This window comes from Pelophylax lessonae (genome assembly GCF_965119305.1).
Source record: "Pelophylax lessonae genome assembly, chromosome: 12".
Classification (NCBI taxonomy): Eukaryota; Metazoa; Chordata; class Amphibia; order Anura; family Ranidae; genus Pelophylax; species Pelophylax lessonae.
In genome coordinates, this window is record NC_138779.1 from 26,718,169 (window position 1) to 26,739,309 (window position 21,141).

General features: G+C 39.9%; 1 protein-coding gene across 1 annotated transcript in view; it reads right to left on the bottom strand.

The window, feature by feature from the left end:
* The window catches only part of CLMP (CXADR like cell adhesion molecule), a 172,528-nt gene extending 152,587 nt beyond the window's left edge, over positions 1 to 19,941 (bottom strand). The window contains exon 1 of the mRNA XM_082273760.1: positions 19,465 to 19,941. Coding sequence (XP_082129886.1) covers positions 19,465 to 19,492 — 28 coding nt within the window. The 5' untranslated portion in view covers positions 19,493 to 19,941. The remainder of the gene's footprint in view (positions 1 to 19,464) is intronic.
* Between the last annotated feature and the right edge of the window lie 1,200 nt (positions 19,942 to 21,141).

Genomic DNA, 21,141 nt, shown 5'->3' on the forward strand with positions numbered 1-21,141 from the left:
AAAAGAGTCCATAGCATGAGGAATAGTTTGTTTTTTGGAAGTGTGAAAAGACCAAGCATGCAGCCAGAATTTCTTATTGTCCTGTTCCTCCAGCTATCCAATGTAAGCTGTTGACCTTCAACTACCAGAGCTAAGTATTATTTGATATTTTGGGATATTTGGAATAGGAGTATATGTTTAAGTCGTGGTATTTTGTGTAATGTTTATGGTAAATTTTATGTTTAGGGACTTTATGTATTTTAAAGTCCAGTAAAGTTTTGTTTTATGCTTTTTATAAAAACTGCTCCTGGTGTGTCTGTTTATTTTAAATATTTACTAGATAGTTCAGTGGCTGTCCAGTATACCTTCATTATAAATGTTGTTCCCACATTTGATACACTGTGATATTAAGGTGGTAAGGAATGGCTAGTGTATTTATCTAAATGGTACTGAGAGCTAGGAGATGAGAGATGTAAGCCCTAAGCCCAGAGTTTTATTTGAAAATTATTTGATTATGTTGAAGATTATATGAAAAATATTTCAAAACCGAATTTAAATTAAATGGTATTTGTACCTACTGTATAACTGTTGTTTACCTTAATTTTTATTGTATAGCTTTTATTATGGTTAGTAAACATTTATCTTATCTTATTGTCTTCTGTGTCCCATCATCTTAATTTTAAATCTTTCAGTAATGCAATAAAAATCTTCTTCTGTAAATTAAATATTCGCAATATTGTAAGTGTATTTAAAATTGTGAACGCCTGTGTAATGGTGACAAACGACGTAAATTTTACTATACATAGGCAACGTTTTAAAAGCCTTTACAGGTTACCACTTTAGTTGTACAGAAGAGGTCTAGCACTAGAATTACTGCCTATGATCGGACATTTGCAGGGATACCTCACATGTGTGATACAAGGTATCCCTGCAAACGTGAGACGAGGTATCCCTTGGCGTGCGTGTGGGACCAATGGATGCATTCACTTTTGTGTGCAAGCATCGGGGGAATGGGGGCACTTTAATTTTTTTTTTAATTATTAACTTATTTTTATCTATTTTTTTTAACACTGTTGCTTTAAATTTATTTTTTTTGTAATCACTTTTAAGTGTAAACATCCATGTGACAGCAATAGGCATGTGACAGGTACACTATATAGAGAAATCTGGAGTCTATAAGACCCCAGTACCCTCCTCTGCCCTTAAAAGCATTCAAAACACCAAGAATGCTGCCATTGACATCTGGGCAAACTGGAAGTGATGTCAGGTCATTGCTTTGTGGTTAACATAGCGGAGAGACCATCAAAGCCGATCCCGGCTTTGTTCGGCTGTCTGACCGTGCCAGCTGGTCGCTCGGGTCTCCTGGTGGGACTAGAGAGCCTGAGCAAGCCGTGGCTAGTTAGTCGCTAGGATTGCTTTTACAAAGAGCCAACGACCAGCTGTAAAAAAAAAATGGTACCAGGGTGATGCATTATCCCAGTATAACCACTGTAAGTCCAATGACATACGGGTACTTCACTGGTCGGAAGTGGATGGAAGGTCACCCAAACAGCTTCTCAAAGCTTTCCTTCTATGTTTCATTTTGGAAAGTGAGCTCAGCATTTATCGGTCAGGGCTTTTATCATTCCCTCGTTTTATTTAATTATTGTTGCAATTTTCTGCATATTTCAACTATGTGTACAGAAGTAAAAATTTTTCGTGCATTACCTAATTTTGCTTGAACTGAGACTAGGCTGCTTCCTTAGCTGATCTTTGTGCTGTGTAAGGTCATGGTCACATTTTCTGCCAGATTCTTCTTTCTTACACATTCTTACCTTGATCTTTACCTTAATATATACAGTTGGTATGTGTAAATTTCTTTGTATTTTGAAAAAAAAAAAAAAAGAACTCTTGTTGTGTCTTCTATAAAATCACAAAATATTGACCTCACTTAGCCTTAGACACATCAGCAATTTTCAGATGTATATTATTATACAGGATTTAGATAGCATCAGCAGTTTGCGCATCGCTTTACAAATTAACGGGGGGGGGGGCAGTACAATTACTACACAGTTCAATGCAAAAGGAATAGGAGGGCCCTGCTCAAGGAGCTTACAGTCTAAAGGGAGGGGGAAGTGGTAGAAAAGATAATAGCTACATGGGATGATCTGATGGAGGTGACTCAAGTACAGTTTTTTAGGTGAATGTTTCCCTGAATAAATTAGTTTTCAAGGATCACCTACAGGTGGACTGGGTAAGAGATGACCAGATATACTGGGGTAGGGAGTTTCAAATGATGAAAATGGTTCTGGAAAAGTCCTGGAGGTGAGCATGGGAGGAGGTAACAAGAGAGCTAGATAGCAGAATGTCTTGGGAGGAGTGGAGAGGACGATTTGGGTGATATCTGCAGGTTGGTGATGTAGGTGGGGGTGATGTTGTGAATGGCTTTGTACATTGTGGAAGCCAGTGAAGGGATTGGTAGACAGGAGCAGCAGTCATGAATCGGTTGGTAAGGTATACAAGTCTAGCAGCAGCATTTATGATAGATGGAAGGGGGATAAAGGTAGGCCAGTGATGAGGGAGTTGCAATAATTAAGGCAGGAAATAACCCATGAGGGAATAAGTTGTTTTGCGGTGTCATTAGTCATAAAGAAGTGAATTCTGGAAATATTGCAGAGGCTAAGGTGGCAAGATTTAGCCAGTGATTGAATGTGGGGCCCGAAGGAGAGTAAGAGTCTAGGATTACACCTAGCACCCTGACATGTGTGGAGGGAGCAATGGTTGTACTGTCGATCTCAAAGGTAAAGTCATGGGGGGTGGGGGAATTGGGGGTAGGAAATATTATAAGCTCGGTTTTATAAAGATTGAGTTTGAGGAAGTGGTGTTACATCCATACTGATGTCGCTCATTAAGTTTGTGACACTTGAGGAGACCGAGGAGTGACCTGGGGAGTAATGAGATAGATCTGGGTATTGTCAGCATAGAGGTGGTATCATAAGCCATGGGAGGTTATCAACTGGCCCAAGGAAGAGGTGTAGAAAAAGAATAGGAGGGGTCAAAGGATGGAACCTTGGGGTACCCCAAAAGTAAGAGAAGTGGAGGAGGTGCTCTTGTATGTGACGCTGAACGTGCGCTGCGATAGGCAAGCAGGGAGCCAGGAAATAATAGAGTCCAAGGGGCCAAGTGAGTGGAGTTTATTGAGGAGGAGTGGGTGGTCAACTGTTTCAAAGGCAGCAAAAAGGTCTAAAAGTAGGAGAATGGAGTAATGGCTGTTGGTTTTAGCCATTAGTAAGTCGTTGGTGAGTTTTAGCAGGGCAGATTCAGTGGCATGTTTTTGGCGGAAGACGAACTGTAGAGGATTGAGAAGGTTGTTATCAGTGAGGTAGCAACTTATACAGTTGTGGACAAGATATTCAAGAAGCTTGGAGACAAACGGGAGCAGAAAGATTGGTTGTTAAGTATTTAACTTCTAACTTCAGCTTGTTCAATTGAGATTTGACAAAAAAACTGAAAGCTGAATGGTTTCTTTGCAGAGCTGTACCAGATTTTGCACTCTCCAGTTTCAGTATTCAATCAACCCCTAATCAATCAGTAATCAATCAACCCCAATCAACCCCTTTTTATATATATATAATAATTTATGTTAATTTTTTGTATTCTTTTTATGCTTTAAGCTCCTGTATCCTCTACATAATACCCAGAAAACACTTTCCGTCCTGTCATCTCTTCCATCATGCTTCCAGTCACCTTGCTTCATGTCCCTGAGGGCCAAGTAGAAAAAACTGTGATCACAACATTTTAATCCACACTTCAGCTGTTATAATCCATTTATTGGGGACCATTAACCACAAGACCTTCATTAGCAGGGTCATTCTACTGTCTGCTGAAATTCCCAGCTGCATATGTTAAGAATAAAATTAGAGGGACACACACAAAATGAAATGTTGTTTTCATTTCTATGTATCTGTATATGTAAACCAGAAAAGAACTTGTTAAATCTGATGTTTTTTCTGTTTGTTTTCTCCGTAGGGATAGTGGTACACATTCCTTTAGTTTTACTAACATATTTGTAGATATGAATACACTGTTCCCCAGGATAGCACGTTTCCAGAGAGAGTGCAACACTAGAAATGTGTTTGATATTTTTATACATGTTAGCGTTATTTCCATATGTTTTTTAGCATCATTTCATTAGTTTACCACACATGTGTACATGATATTTAATTTGTTTTTGTTATAGGCTATACAAAAGATCTTCCATTTTTAACAATGAAAAAAAAAATGATATTCAAAACTTTGTCTTGATCATATACTTAAAAGTATATGATCACATCCTTTGCAACACCTCAGGGGCTACAATGTGCTTCTGATACATTAGGAAGTAATGTACAATCAGGTTTTTATTTGTGTGTGTGCCGTAGTTCATAAGTCCATAGGGAATACATAGCACACACAACAAATTTGTTCCAGATTTTACTGTAGGAAGCTTCAGTAATGGATTAATTTATCAAAGTATTCTTGTAATGGGATTTAACCCCTTTCGCTGGCTCCCTTCTCAATCATCTTGGTCTATACAATAATGTGGGGATCTTCAGTAATGATGTATACAATCCCTCAAGTTGGCTCATAGCTTGCGCAGATGGTTAGTAGACAGTTGTTTAGCATATTTGTAGGCAGGGCCTAATCAGTGTACAGGAAATGCCCAAGTTATAAACATTCAACTTACATACTGCTAAAATGGAGGGAGACAACAGGAAGTGGGAAGAAATCTACCCTTAAGAGGGGGAAATTCACTCCTGTAAGAGTTTTTTGGGGAAAAGGTATCTCCACTGAAGCTTTATTACCAATCCTTGTTTCCACAACAGAGCAGGAATGGATCGATTGAAGAAAGTCTCAAAGGCACTGCATCCCAAATGCCTTGTTTTCACAACAACCCAAAATTTTCAAAATCCAAATGTCACAGAGTCAGAAAGTGATGTGAAATCTTCTGAACAGGGGCACAGACAGCAAAACCAACGGGAAACAGGGGTGTTAACCCTTCCCTATGCTATCAAAAAAATGTAAACATTTTTTTTTTGTCTGGAGTTACACTTAAAAAAACGTACCTGTTTCAACTTACATACAAATTCAACTTAAGAACAAACCTACAGAACCCAATCTTGTTTGTAACCCGGGGACTGCCTGTACCTGGGAATTGAGTAAACGCACAGAGATACTTAAAGTATCAAAATCAAAGTAGGTGTAATCCAACCGAGTACCCCACATCCCCTCGTATTTGAATTTACCTTTTTTTTTGGGGGGGGGGGGGCGTTTTGTACCTTTTTTTTTTCCAGCAGGGCTTCTGTCCTACACTGCTGTGGGGAGGTAAGTCATCTCCAGATTTAGATTGGCTCCTTCTCTTGCCCCCTGATGGGGCCATTCAGAAAGAGCAGAGTGACTAGCGCATTGCACAGTAGGAAACCTTTAACCACTTTACCACCGGAGGATTTTGCTGTCTTCTGTCCAGGTCACTTTTTGCGATTCGGCGCTGTGCGACCTTAACTGACAATTGCGCGGTCGTGCGACGCCGTACCCAAACGAAATTTACGTCCTTTTTTTCCCACAAACAGAGCTTTCTTTTGGTGGTATTTGATCACCTGTGCGATTTTTACTTTTTGTGCTATAAACAAAAAAAGAGCATTTATTTTGAAAAAAATAACAATATTTTTAACATTTTTTTATATGAAATTCCCCCCAAAAAAGATGTAAAAAACAATTTTTTAAAAAATTTTTGGCCAATTTGTTTTCTGCTACCTATGTTTGGTAAAAAAAATCGCAATAAGCGTATTTTGATTGGTTTGCGCAAAAGTTATTGCGTTTACTAACAAAGGGAAAGATTTCTGTCATTTTTGGTGTTTTTTTTTTAACGCGTAATGGCGGCGATCTGCGATTTTTTTTTGCGGGACTGCGACATTGTGGCGGACAGATCGGACCCTTGACTGACATTTCTGACACTTTTGGGGGTACCAGTGACATTACTGCAGTAATCAGTGCTATATATATGCACTGTTACTGTAAAAATGACACTGACAGGGAAGGGGTTCATTTTATTGGAGAGGGAGGGGTTAATGTATGCCTGGTGCTTACTGACGTGTGGGGGGGGGAGGTGACTGAGTGAGTCATGGACAGATCGGATGTCCAGCTATGCTGAACAGTCCGATCTGTCACTCCCTGTCACTATGGAGATCCGCCCGCTGTGTTTACACACAGCGGGCGGATCTCCAGACTCGATCCCCGACGATCGGCCCGACTCCCGCTGTGAATGAAAACAGCGGGAGCGAGCCTCCGGCGGCGCGCAAGCGCCGCCCAGAAGGGGGAGTGTCTGACGACGTAGTACTACGTCGTCAGACGATAACGAGCCACTCTGCCGCAGTAATATTACTGTGAGCAGTTGTAAAGTGGTTAAGCTTCACTACCGGTTTCCCTTAGCTGCAATGCCAGTGCCTGCACCTGAGCAGATAGATGAATCAGCTGGTGGGGGGGGGGGGGGTGAAATTGTGGGAACCATGGACAGGTAAGTGTCTTTATTTTAAAAGTCAGCAGCTACATCATTTGTAGCTGCTGACTTTTACATTTTATTTAAGAGGCTGGAACTCTGCTTTAATCTTTTCTATATTGTAGAAATTGACTGATCACAGACAAAAGGCAATCTACAGCAATAGCACCACATATATTGCAGGTCATAGACTTTTGCAGACAGAAGAGGGCACTGTTTATCCACAAGGCACTTTCCAATAGTAATGTATCGGGCACTTACATACCACGCAATGCAAGGGGATCACTTCCCCAGCAGGGGCTATGACATAGCTTGTTCACACTGCAGTTCCCAAATGTTCTTGCATATATCCGGCTTCCAGTGGGAGACTGCTCCAGTAAGCTTAAAGGAGTGACACCCTTTAATGGTAAACCTATTCTTTCTCTCCTCAACAGGTACCTCTCCCCAATGCTTCTCCTACTCTACCTAATCAGTGTAGGCTCTGTGCCTATCTTACCCTCACATTGTGGGCATACAGAATGACACAGAATCCTACTAATTATGGAATCTTACGCCAAGGTGGCTGCCCAAATCTCATGGGATTTCAGTAATTAATAGGGTTGCTATTCTTCCCAAGATGGCTGCCTGGAGCCCATAGCAAAAGACAAGTAGTCTTCAATGGGCTCCTGCCACCCTAAAGAAATGGCACAGTGCCACCTTTAGGTTGTACCAAAGTCAGTCAATGGTTACAATCAACCTACCCATAAATGGTTCCAATTTTGGCCAGTCTCTGCTTAACCGGCCACGATTCAAACCATCTATGGCCGGCATAAGTATGGCTGCTTCTTGGATTGAATAAAAGTAGCTGGCTACAGGTTTTACAGTGTAGCAGGATAAAAACTAAAATATAAAAATCAATAGCTTCTGCCTTGTAGTAAGACAAAAGAATTACTTATAATTCCAAGCTTTTTTTATACCACAGAACAATTTAATTTAATAATACTGAAGTCGACGTTCGCTTGTGTAAAGGGTCAGGAAGGACAACATTATAAAGGCTACTTCACACAATGAAAAGGTCATACTTATCCCTCAAGTCTCCCTGTTGGCATTTCTTCATAAATTGTTATTCTTTTGGAATAATATGTATGCATTACAGCTCATTCAAGAGTACAGTTCATGCTTATATGAACTGTTTTCTGCTCCAGTACATGCCAGCATAACACAAACAAGGCTTAATTGGTTGTACCCATAGAGATCACTGATGCCTGCTGCCTTTCTGGTACATTGGTGTGTATTACAAAACACTCCTGTCACTGGACCACTTTATAATATACTGATGTGCTATAAATGCTAGAGCTCAGGAGAGGGCAATGGATATAGAAAGATCTCAAGATGAACCCTATACATCTGACCCCTGTATCCTTTGATTCCAGTTTACAGGTGCTGATTTTTAAATGTACCTGTGAGAGAGTTTTATGTGTGCTGTTCTCTACAATGTTTGCAATACATTATAATAAGACATTTTTTATTCTGTGCTTAACAGGTATACTCCCATCAATGACATGTAAAACTAGAAGACAGCAAAGACTTAATTTTGTCATAATATGACATATTATTTAGAACCTGCTGTAGCAGTCTGCAGTTTCCTAGGTAAGATCACTCTGAACATTTGTTTGAAGTGAGCATTTGTCCATTTAACAAAACTTTTTTTTTTTAAGGAGCTCTTCAGTCATTCTTTCATCTTTCCATCTATTAAATCCTCTTCCCTTGTTGTTTTAACTTTGGATAGTAAAACATTTTTTTTCTGCCACTAAATACATTATACATCCTACTTCCTCTTTCTTGTCTAGTAATAAGCCTAGGCTAATGAGATCATGCGCAGCAGTCTCTCTAACTCTCGTGAGAGTTTGCCAGCAGGTGGGGAGGGGCAGGAGAGTGGAGGAGGGATAAATCACAGGAGAACCAAGGAGACCTGCAGAGCTGGAGGGGGCTGAATGAGGGCGGGAGACTGCAGAGATCCATATGTATTCATCCAGAGAGGGGACATGTGCCTGCAAGTAGTGGTGTTAGTGTGTGTCTATATGTGTGTGTGTGTCTGTAAATATGTGTGTGTGTGTGTCTGTGCGCGTGTCAGTATAAATTCATGAAGTGAACAGGCAGCAGCTTTAGCTGCCCACAGTTAAAATGGCTGCAGCCAGACTTAGTGGAGGGAGATTTCTGCAGCATATTTGGCAAGTAGTGGTGTTAGTGTGTGTCTATATATGTTTGTGTGTCTGTATATATGTGTGTGTGTGTGTGTCTGTAAATATGTGTGTGTGTGTGTGTGCATGTCTGTGTAAATTCATGAAGTGAACAGGCAGCAGCTTTAGCTGCCCACAGTTAAAATGGCTGCAGCCAGACTTAGTGGAGGGAGATTTCTGCAGCATATTTGGCACGTACAGAATCACAGTATATAAAAAATAATATGCAAAGTGGTTGGAGGGAAGCTTCGGCCTGGCAATTTTTTTTACAAATTATGTAAGCAGACTGCAGTTCCTCTTTAATTCCATATAAAGTGGGGGGAGAACTAGAACCCATGTTACATTTTTACTGTTGTCTGGGGCCTCATTATAAAGATCTCCCCTCACTTTCTGTTCTGATGACAACAACTTCACCAAACTGGAAGTGATGGTAAACCTCCTTTATTTTTTTACTAGAATAAGGGAAGGTAAGAACCTCTGACAGATTGTTATTGCTATCTGTGACCCTGTTGAAGATTTTTCTTCACTACCTATCTGATAAAAGCATTGGTACAGTGACAATAAGTAAGAAAAACTCTCTAATGGTGCCTCAGAAAGCAGTAAACACCCAACAGGGACTCTAAACTTTTCTCCCTCCACCCAAAAAGTGTTGGCTGGGCATAAACTTTAAAGCAGAAGTAAACCCATGAATGTAATAGTTTCCAAAAACAGTAGCAATCAAGGCATGCCGTGAATGATGAATTTCAATGTGCTTTCTACTAACCTATCAAGTCATCATATGTCTGGTGTCATCACTGATCACAATGTCAATGTCATGGTAATTGCTGATCAAACATAGGCTAAAATGGCACATTTCTTAGCTATAAAGGATAGGAGGGTTTTGTTTCACTTTAAGATGGTTCACATACATGTATAATTGGTTGACAAAATATAATGGTAGACATTAATGGGCAATAGTACTTAAAATTCACAAGCTTGTTGCTTGCATACAAACAGCACTGCAGAGAACATCCCGGCCAGCACTTGATTATGAGCATACACCATTATCGGTTCACTATCAGTGATAGGCTGAGCTCATTCAGTGGATGAATGCCAGCTCGCTGAGATTTAATCATGATAAAACAGCTTTCTTCTTAGTGGAAAGATCTGCTTGAAGACAAGAATAAGACTTCAACATGAGGGAAGCAAATTATCAATTCCAGTTACTGGGGCCTGTTGTGATCCACTGCCTGTTACTTCAAATAGAACCTGATAAGGATTTTCACAAACCACATGAACTGTATAAGGAGAGATGTCCCCTGGAATTTATGGGCTTATTTTCCTGAGATATGGGTCTCCAATTTGTACTTGCTGGAATAAACTGCATGCTTTAGTTTTGTTGTAGTAGACCAAAATATTTTGTGTATTTATTTAATTTGTTCCATGAACTCTAATGCTTTGCTACAACACAGGATAAAACCATACCCTGTAATATTGAATAGATTAGTGTGAAGTCAGTTTCTATTACTAACTACTCATTTCCCAAACATCAGATCCAGGATGTAATGGGCTTTATGAATAAGGACTTGTGTACACAGGCGTCAGAATAGAAGCATGCAAAATGCTACAAGGCCATGAGTTCTGGTGCATTCAGGATCACTTAAGGTCAAAAAGTAAAGATTTACTATCTTATTTCATAGGGGACATCTGGAAATTGTATTTATGCAAACACAATATCCTGGAAATCTACCTTTTGTCTTGAATCTCTCCTAAAAATGAATGGTATACACAGTATCTCACAAAAGTGAGTACACCCCTAACATTTTTGTAAATATTTTATTAAATCTTTTCAAGTGACGGCACTGAAGAAATGACACTTTGCTACAATGTAAAGTAGTGAGTGTACAGCTTGTATAACAGTGTACATTTGCTGTCCCCTCAAAATAACTCAACACAAAGCCATTAATGTCTAAACCGCTGGGAACAAAAGAGTACAGCCCTAAGTGAAAATGTCCAAATTGGGCCCAATTAGCCATTTTCCCTCCCTGGTGACTCGTTAGTGTTACAAGGTCTCAGGTGTGAATGGGGAGCAGGTGTGTTAAATTTGGTGTTATCACTCTCACTCTCTCATACTGGTCACTGGATGTTCAACATGGCACCTCATGGCAAAGAACTCTCTGAGGATCTGAAAAAAGTATTGTTGCTCTACATAAAGATGGCCTAGGCTTTAATAAGATTACCAAGACCCTGAAACTGAGCTGCAGCACGGTGGCCAAGACCATACACCAGTTAAACAGAACAGGTTCCACTCAGAACAAGCCTCACCATAGTCAACCAAAGAAGTTGAGTGCACGTGCTCAGCATCATATCCAGAGGTTGTCTTTGGGAAATAGACGTATGAGTGCTGCCAGCAATGCTGCAGAAGTTGAAGAGGTGGGGGTTCAGCCTGTCAGTGCTCAGACCATAAGCTGCACACACCATCAAATTGGTCTGCATGGCTGTCATCCCAGAAGGAAGCCTCTTCTAAAGATGATGCACAAGAAATCCCGCAAACAGTTTGCTGAAGACAAGCAGACTAAGTACATGGATTACTAGAAACATGTCCTGTGGTCTGATGAGACCAAAATAAACTTAAGTGGGTAAGATGGTGTCAAGCGTGTGTGGCGGCAACCAGGTGAGGAGTACAAAGACAAGTGTGTCTTGCCTACAGTCAAGCATGGTGATGGGAGTGTCATGGTCTGGGGCTGCATAAGTGCGTCCAGCTCTGGGGAGCTACAGTTCATTGAGGAGACCATGAATGCCAACGTACTGTGACATACTAAAGCAGAGCATGATCCCCTCCCTTCAGAGACTGGGCCTCAGGGCAGTATTCCAACATAACGACCCCAAACACACCTCCAAGGTGACCAATGCCTTGTTAAAGAAGCTGAGGGTAAAGGTGATGGACTGGCCAAGCATGTCTCCAGACCTAAACCCTATTGAGCATCTGTGGGGCATCCTCAAACGGAAGGTGGAGGAGCGCAAGGTCTCTAACATCCACCAGCTCTGTGATGTCATCATGGAGGAGTGGAAGAGGACTCCAGTGTCAACCTGTGAAGCTCTGGTGAACTCCATGCCCAAGAGGGTTAAGGCAGTGCTGAAAAATAATGGTGGCCACACAAAATATTGACACTTTGGGCCCAATTTTGACATTTTCACTTAGGGGTGTACTCACTTTTGTTGGCAGCAGTTTAGACATTAATGGCTGTGTGTTGAGTTATTTTGAGGGGACAGCAAATTTACACTGTTATACAAGCTGTACACTCACTACTTTACATTGTAGCAAAGTGTCACTTCTTTAGGGTAGTCACATGAAAAGATATAATAAAATAAAATATTTACAAAATTGTGAGGGGTGTACTCACTTTTGTGAGATGCTGTAAGACACTTATCAGACAATCCTAAGTCTACCCTATTCTGTAAGATCCTATTCGGATATCAGCAAGCAAACTCATAACCTTTTAAAAAAATATCCAAAATGTACTTAAAATGCAAATCTCTGTTCACAAGCCACAACACTTTGTAAAAGACTACCTCTCTGTAGTTGTAACCAACCAATAAGATTTGGCAAACATTTTATAATACTTACAGGTGGTGCTATCTATTTTATAGGCAACACAGACAATTTCAGCATCAGGTACTTTCACACTTGATATGAAGCTATTTGGAAAGCCAATACTTGTATTGGTAAAGTCCGTATGGTCATATTGATACATTTATCACTGTGCTGAGCTCTATGTGTACTGCTGTTTCTGATGTTTATTCTAATTTCAGAGAAAGCATAACAACATATATCAGTCCCTTCATTCCTAGACATTTTGTTTGGATTCATTATAAAGCAAATATATATATAAGCAATACTGTTTGAGTTTCTTTTTTGCTATCCACATACGGTTTTGTTTATCTACTAAAAGCAGTAGATTGCAAGGCACTGTTCTAAGGCCCCTTTTACATGGGTGCTACCATTCCACTCAGTTGATGGAAGCCCGTTCCATCATATCGTCAGATCGCAGCAGAAATGAATGCCACATATATGACATCTGTGTCTGTTTTGAATCCTTTCCTTTTTTCTTCCATCTTATGATGTAAAAACAGACCCATGTAATTCCTATTTTAGTCATATGTAAACGGATGTGTGTCTGTTTATATACATATATATACATGTGTTCCTTTCCATTTAGGTCTGCAAAAATCAAATCTGGGCGCAAAGGTTTTGCATTCTGTTTGATGAATCTGAATGGACCCGGACGTAAATTCAAGCACGTTTACACCCATCTACCATAACTTTATAGAATTGCAAGGTATGTCAATTTTATTTGGTACAGGGTTGGGTCCTCTGCATGAACTTGACAGGTTGCTGACACAGCTGTTTATATTTACCCAAAACTCTCATCCATCTGACCGATGTCTGCTGTTGCCTAACTGCACAAAGAACCTTTGGAACAAAAGTACATGGGCCAAAACCACAGCCCAATACACATTTCACAGCTGAGAATAACATCTGAACCTTCTAATGAGGTCAGAAGGAAAAACGTAACTCTCTGCAAAGTACAAGGAGACATACCTTTCCCCTGAATCAAACCAGACCAAACTAAAAGCATCTTGAGGATTTACAGTGTTCCGTAATGAAACAACAACATTCTGCCTTAACTCCTTACTGTCCTGCTAAAAAGTAGAACATTATAGAAACCAAATCTTTCTAGGCAGGGCAGGGGAAAACAGAACAGCATAGAACTGGAGGAATTAAATCAACTCAAGATGGGAATTTAGCATTGTAACACTGCCCTTTCTTAGCCATGATTCCAGATTTAGCATTGTAATTCTCAGTAAGGTTTGAAGAATCCTATAGATTATATGGACTCTTTGTTTTCGTATTTCTGAGATAAAAAAAAACAAGCATTTAATGAACCATTAATACAATTAGTGGTATTTTTCATTATCAGGCTTCTTTTGTATTTATTTAAAGGGTAACTCCACTTTCATGGGGGAAACAAAATAGAAAATAAAGAAAAAAGTTATAGCGTATACAATTGTATCATATAGTAATTATAATTATTATTATTATACAGGATTTATATAGCGCCAACAGTTTGCGCAGCGCTTAACAAAATGATGTTATTAAAAATTGGTGTGTGAAACAAAATTAAAACAGCGCTCAACACCTAAAGTGTTAGAAAAATGTGAAGTGTGTTATGCAGCTGCTGTGCATCCAAAACAATATTGGAAAAAGTATGTGTTAACCAAATTAAAACAGCGCTAGCATGAAAAACAGCGCTTAACAAAATGATGTTATTAAAAATTACCTTTCCTTTTCAATCTGCAACCGCTGTATTTTCTGAAAATGCAATGCAATATGGCTACCTGGAGTTGTTCTGTACACAGAAGGTATCCAGAGCACCCCCCAGAAACATAATTTCCTGCTTCTGTGATTGGTTCACTGATTTTCCCAAAAGTCTGCACTAACATACAAATCAGATTTCAGGCATCCCTTGCAACAAAAAATTTAATTTTTGGTATGATACTCCCAATAGGAACACGTCTAAAGGGAATGCCGGCTCTACAATTTTCCTCATTAGTGCCCTGCAGCTGACTCAGCTGATTGATAATTATGAAACCACTCCCATTAGACTCACTTAGAACAGGGGCACAGACAAACACACAGGGATTTCTTCAGAATAACAAAATGTAGAAATGTGCAACAAAGTTTGGTAAAATCCTTGCAATGTACATAGATCACCCAGAGAGGAATGTTTATTTCTCAATAAAAGCGGAGTTATGCTTTAAGGCTGTTCTTTCTGAATGAAAGTTTTGTACATAATGATCCATACGTATAGCCCAAGAATGTCTTAGTGCCCGTTCACATACGAGCGACGCTACTTCGCACCGCGACCTCCGAGGTCGCGGTGCGAGCAGCGCGCCGCGACCTCGGAGCGGCCGCCACGGACTTCATAACATTGAAGTCTATGGCGGTCGCCTCCTGGTCGCCCCAAAGAAGCTCCGGACCCTTTTTCTAAGTCGGAGCGACTTGTGTCGCTCCTATTAGAACGGGTCCGTAGCTTCCCTATGGGAGGCGACCTACGGCGACCTGTGAGGCGACCAGGTTGCCTCACAGGTCGCCTTAGTGTGAACGGGGGCTTAAAGTGGTGTCTCACTAAGGTCCCTGTAGCCCTCTGAGGATGGTCTAGCTTCCATGCAGCACCTGACTTTCATTCTTTGAGATAAAGCAGTGTTGTCAAAAACAGGCTTGACAGAATATTCCTGTTCATGGAAATTAAAGGAATTTCCTTGAAAATAGACAGCCATGACGATCTGAATGCCTTATCCAACCTACAACGGAGGTGTACAACCTGAATTTCTCCAGGAAATTTTATATCTCAGATATAAATATTATAGATATATGGTGTTAAAAATACCTGATTTATGAAAGATGGAGGGAAGAAATCAAACTGCTTCCAACAATACCCAGGATAGGCCTAACACCCATACGTATATCTACATTGGTAAAGATAAGCCAAAAATGTTTGCCATTAATGGAAATGTTTTCCTTGCACAAATTTTTAGAGGTTGGCACTAATGAAATCAAAAGTTTTTTTTTGTTTTTTTTTTATTATCTGCTATGTGCTTGTCCCCTGCAGACAGTTCCTGCGGGGGAGGAGGTAAGGGGTCGTTCTGTAATATTCTCGCACAGAGCAGATAAATATAAACCTATGTTTTCCTTTTGGGTAAACAAAGAGACTTTAATATCACTTTAAATACTCAGTCACATTAAATTGCAACTGGCCAGCAAATTGCAACAAATATTGATAGTTAGAAAGACGTGCCCGTTCACACTACGTCGCTCCGACTTAGGCGCGACTTTGGCGCGACTTGCACGGACTTCATAAAATTAATGTCAATGCAAGTCGCCTCCAGGTCGCCCCGAAGTAGTACAGGAAGGACCATTTTTATAATTCAGAGCGACTTGTGTCGCTCCTATTAGAACCGGTCCTGTACTACTCAATGGACCGCGACCGTGCACGACTTGCCAGGCTGACCAAGTCGCCTGACAAGTCGTATTAGTGTGAACCAGCACTAAAAAAAATCTTATCTAGAAGAAGATTTTATATTGCCCAATAATTCTATATTTTTCTTTAACTCCTTTAATAATTTAGAAGAGAGACTACATTTTTGTGAGTGGGCAAGATTAGCTGTTCATTGGATTGGTATGTTTGCCCCTCAGGCCAGGCCTGGTTACGTAGAGCCCTGTGTAAAACATTTGGTGCCCCCTACACCCCCTTAAAATAATTCTTGCTGTCTCTACCTTAACATTAGCAGTGAAGTCTACAAAAGTGGCCTTGTGCTTAGAATGCCGTCCTGACCTCTCATTTCCTTATTACATTTCTACACCTGTTACTAGCACGATGCAGTGTTGCCATGGTAATTTGCTACTACTAGAATCATTGAATCTACATTGCCAGATTGGTGCCATGGTCCAGAACAGAAGAAGCGAGTGCCCCTTTTGAATGAAACACCTCCTTAACCCAACTTTGTAACAGTAATCTTCCCTTTTAACTGAAATCCGTACCTGAAAAACAAAATGACTGCACACTGCTGACTTCTGATTTGCTGTAACAAGATACCATAGGTATAAAGTGGTGTTTACAAAATGAGTAGGATTAGGGGGGGCATGGAAGAGGTCACTAAACTGAAACGTGGGGGTTATTATGTTCTGTTATCAATTTCAGATATTTTAATTGATTATGGAAATCCAACAGTGATTCCCCACTTATAGGCTAGGGTCTTCTGTAACAGCCCCATTTGCACAGAAAAAGCCAGCACTGCCTGGGTTCCATTGTTCCCCACTGAACTTTAGATCAATTACACTGCAGAAATTACTTGGGAGCAGAACTGTTAAGGTGGCGGGATTTATGATGCTTTTTTACATCCCTGCTGTTACTTTTATTGGCTTATGTTGCAATATTTCTTTATATAGAACCAATACCTCTATCACATTAATGGTAATGGAGCATGTAATATGTATGTTTTAGAATATTATGACAGGTGCATTACAGGCCATTATAGCACATATGTTCCAAATGTATTGGTGCACACTTTAATGTACAGAAGGAATTGAAACCTTCTCAGTAGAGGTCATGGTAGCTTTAAAAAAAAAAAAAAACAACATGTCTTTCCTAATTTCGATGTACCATATTGAAGATATCCTCTAGTACTTAACTGAAAGCTGGATGGGTCAGAGGAAGAAAGATTTAGCTTGCATTTAATACATGATTAGCTCCAAAGCTTGTTTGCATTGCATTGTATTCCAACCTTCTGCATTGTGTAACTCTATCCCTGGTTCACACTGATGCGGTGCGAATTGGGTGCAAATTTAAAGCGGTACACAGTGCAAATTCTCATTGCGTTTTTTTACAACGCAATGCGAATTCTGCTAAGCATGTGCGGTTTCCATGCAAATTTAGTGAGGGGAGTGTTCACATCTGCGATTTTATTTTCTATCAAATCTAGGCAAAACAAAATTTGCAGTGCTATGAACTGGACTGGACTGCAATTTCAATCTAGTTCCATAGAAGTCACACAGGACCCATTTTTGAACAGGATCAAATTTGCACCACATATATGTAAACAGACTTCATTGGAAATAATGCTTTTTGACATGACATGCGACTTTATGCTTTTCGGATCGCATCTGATCCGCATAAAATTTGTATAAGTGTGCACTGAGGCTAGGGCTTGATTCACACCTATGCATGTTGCTTTTGAGCATTTCTGTTGTCCTTTTTGCTGTGCTTTCCGTGTTTTTTTTACTGCAATTTGTTCTTAGGCAAATTTAAAAACGCAAACCGTGGTAAAAACACGGTAAAAACGCACTACATGCTTTTCTGCAGCTTTTCTATTGAACCAAAAAAGCAAAAAAAAAAAAGCACTGGCCTGACCCTTTCCAAAAACACAGAGTCACAAAAATGCATTAATGTGAACTCATGTTTAAAAAATATCCTGAATTTCTGCAAAAAGCAAAAAACCTGAAAAAAATGCATTGGTGTGAATGGAGCCTAAGAATACATAGTTGGCAGTAAATCAATAAATCATAAACACATATAAAATATGCATAGTTACATTGTAATATATTGCATTTTATTACAGCCTTAACAAATACTTCAGAGCGCTACATACACACTATTAATAGCTGTAGAGCAATGAGGAGAACCTGGAGTTTTTGTTTAATGTTGTCAGGGTTCAAGAAGCCCAAAGCTTTCTGTCATTCCCTAGAACAGTGATTATCAGTAATTGGCAGTGTTTTTACACCACACAGATACGGGGTGACAGGAGCAGTAAATCCAGGCTCTTTGACATCTTGTTTGATAAATAAAAGCCCTTTGGCAAGTAGGCAATGAAAACAAAGTTTAGGAGAACACCAACAATTATTTTTCTAAAGGTCTTATTCCTAAATGCACTTTGTTTCTTCTAAACTAATCAGTTTTGAGCTGTTATTCCATTTTTATCCATTTTGCTTTCAGACCATAAACTTCTATAAAAAAAAAAAAAAAGTGATGGCAGATTTTAAATTTTCATTACAACCCTACCCATTAAACTGAACTCAGAGGCTTCTCCACCAGCACATCTCATAAATATTGTGAATGATGTTTGAACCATCCCCCTCCGCTTGTTCTGACTGGCACATTTACGGAGATCTGGGTACACAATGAATCCCATCAACATATAGAAACTGATCTGTTCCTGGTGACAGGAGACCATGATCTGTTCTTTACACCTTTATCTCCCATTCACAAGGGAAAGAGGTTGCAATCACGTTTATTTGTTGGTTATTTTTAGGCTTATTTCCTCACACATATACATAGGATTTAAAAAAAAAAAAATTTTATTGTGTGTGAATGTGAAAGGAAATATTGTGCACACCATGTGCCATATCTTTACTTATCAGGCTTTGTTCCAATAGACATCTCAGACATTAGCTCCTCCAATGTGATTGTGACCTGGGGCTTCTGTCTGATTACACTGTGTACTCAATGTCATGTTTTTTCCAGAAGAAATCAAATTGGGGAGAGCAAACCAGTGACCCCACAGCTTGAATATTAGATGTTCTGCTTGTCTTGCCACCATTATACAAATCACAGCAGAATGTAATCTGACTGTAAAATGTCAGGGTGAACCCCATTGTCCTCATGCATTGTGTTCCCTTTCTCCAGATTCTCTGGTCAGCTCAGTTTCATTATCCTTCCTTCCGAACACTTTTATTCTCTCCATCTCTCCCTCCCTCCTTCCTTCTCCAGCCTCCCCTCCAGCACATCTGTTTCCAATATGTGCCGTTGCAGGCGCCTGTTCCAGGCAAACAATAGCCTTCTCTATTAACCTGAAGAATACTTGTGTGCCTAGACCAGCAGCAGCAGCACCTCCTCAATTCGAGACACACAAATACCCTTTCTCTTAACTTCCACACCACCATTTATACATGATCTGCCTATTCCAGATGCAGCCATTGACCTTTACAAAGCAACCATTTACATCTCAATAGATATAGGAAATACTGAATAAATACAGACAGTAATGAAACAATGCACACAAAAAAATCTGTTTTGCTATAAGAGACAAGAAAGGGTCTTCTTTCAAATCCAACAGGTAACTGCTCTCAGCTTAGCAGCACAGAATCAGTCATTGTCTGTCACACCTTTAACAGAACACAGACAGCCAGCAAATAAAGAATAAAAAGTAACTCACCCAGAAAGAAGGCGAGAAACGTTTGCATCTTTGTTCATAAGTCCAGAGGAATTTGTGGGCTGGTGAGTTGGGGCAGAGTTGGAGGTGAAGCGCTGTGCATTGGCTCCTTACTGGAATGGCAGATAGCCCTGCATGGGGGAAGCTTCACAGAGTGTGGAATGCAAGCAGCATAATTACCTCCATGTGTCAGTCCAGGAACCAAGTTTTCTCTGCCTTTTGTGCCAGTACTTGCCACTCTCCTGGTCCCTGTCTGGAGATAATAGTGCAGTGCAGGGGTCCCTGCCTTTTTGCTTTCTACAAGCCAAGAAAGTCCTGAATTGGCGAACGCAGGGAAAAAAAATTGTAATAGCAGCGACTTATCCGTGTACAGAATAGAAGGGGTGTAAGAAAATATACTGAGCACTGAACATTCACCACATGGCAGCGTCCCAGACCTGCTCCTCCCAGCTATCTGCTGGGATTAGCCAAGGAGAGCTAGCTATGCTGAACTCCTGCAGAGTAGGAGGGATGGAGGTGCACTATATGTCCAAGCCTCACACACTCTCCCAATCAACTGTCTTTCTAATGGAAGCACTTTGAATCTTAGCTACGAATATTTGTGACTTAATAACGTTTTCTTCTTCTCAGCTGAAGCCTTGGAAGGGGGCTCAGAAATTCCCTTATTTGTCATGCTGATCTTCTGTCTCCCCAGGCTGAGCAGAAACCTTTTGTAATTGATTTTATCCAGGAACAGAAAAATCAGCCCCCCACCCTTTCACTTTTGAAAATGATTTTACAGCGGGTGGGAGAGATTGTTAATGCTTCTACATTAGCATCCTTGTAATTTGTGAAAGAAATTTCTTTGTGATTATATATTCAATTCACAGCAAGGAATATCTTCTAAAAATGGAACTATAACAGTTGTTTTTAAGAAGCACATTGTCATGATATACAACTGTTTGAGATTTACCAGAATTAGCATTTTGGAAAAATGCTACCGGGCTGTGCCTGGATTTCAGCTCAACTAGAGGCAGTCATCTGATTTGGACTTTGATTTTTAAATTTCAGGGTGCAATTTGACGTGCAAAAACTTTACAGAAGATTGGCTTTATTTAGCCTAAATAGTAATACGTTCAGTTACCAATGGCAACCAGTCAGAATTTACTAATACTAAACCAAGATTGGATGAACTTTGGTTGCTATTGGTTTCTTATATGTAAAAAAAAAAAACGGAAAATATTAACTTTATTTGCAGTTTTCTGTCTTGTTAATGGAAGCTTTATGTGAACACATTCATTAATACTGTGTAATATACCATTGGTGCAATAATCTCTGGCTATTTACAATTGATCAAAGAATTAGGAGAAAAGAAACATCAGTAATTATCTTTCATCGATCTTGTGGTTCTACAGCAATATCTGAAAATGTAAATACAGTGGGGAAAATATTTATTTGATCCCCTGCAGATCAAAGAGACAGAATGTTAATCAAAAATCCAGAAAACAAAACACATAATGCAAATGTTATTTGCAATTCAGTGAGTAAAATAGGTATATGATCCCCAAGCAAAACATGGCTTAGTGCTTGGTGAAGAAACCCTTGTTGGCAAGCACAGAAATAGGATGTTTCTTGTAGTTGGTACAGGTTTGCACACATCTCAGGAAGGATTTTGGTCCACTCTTCTTTACAGATCTTCTC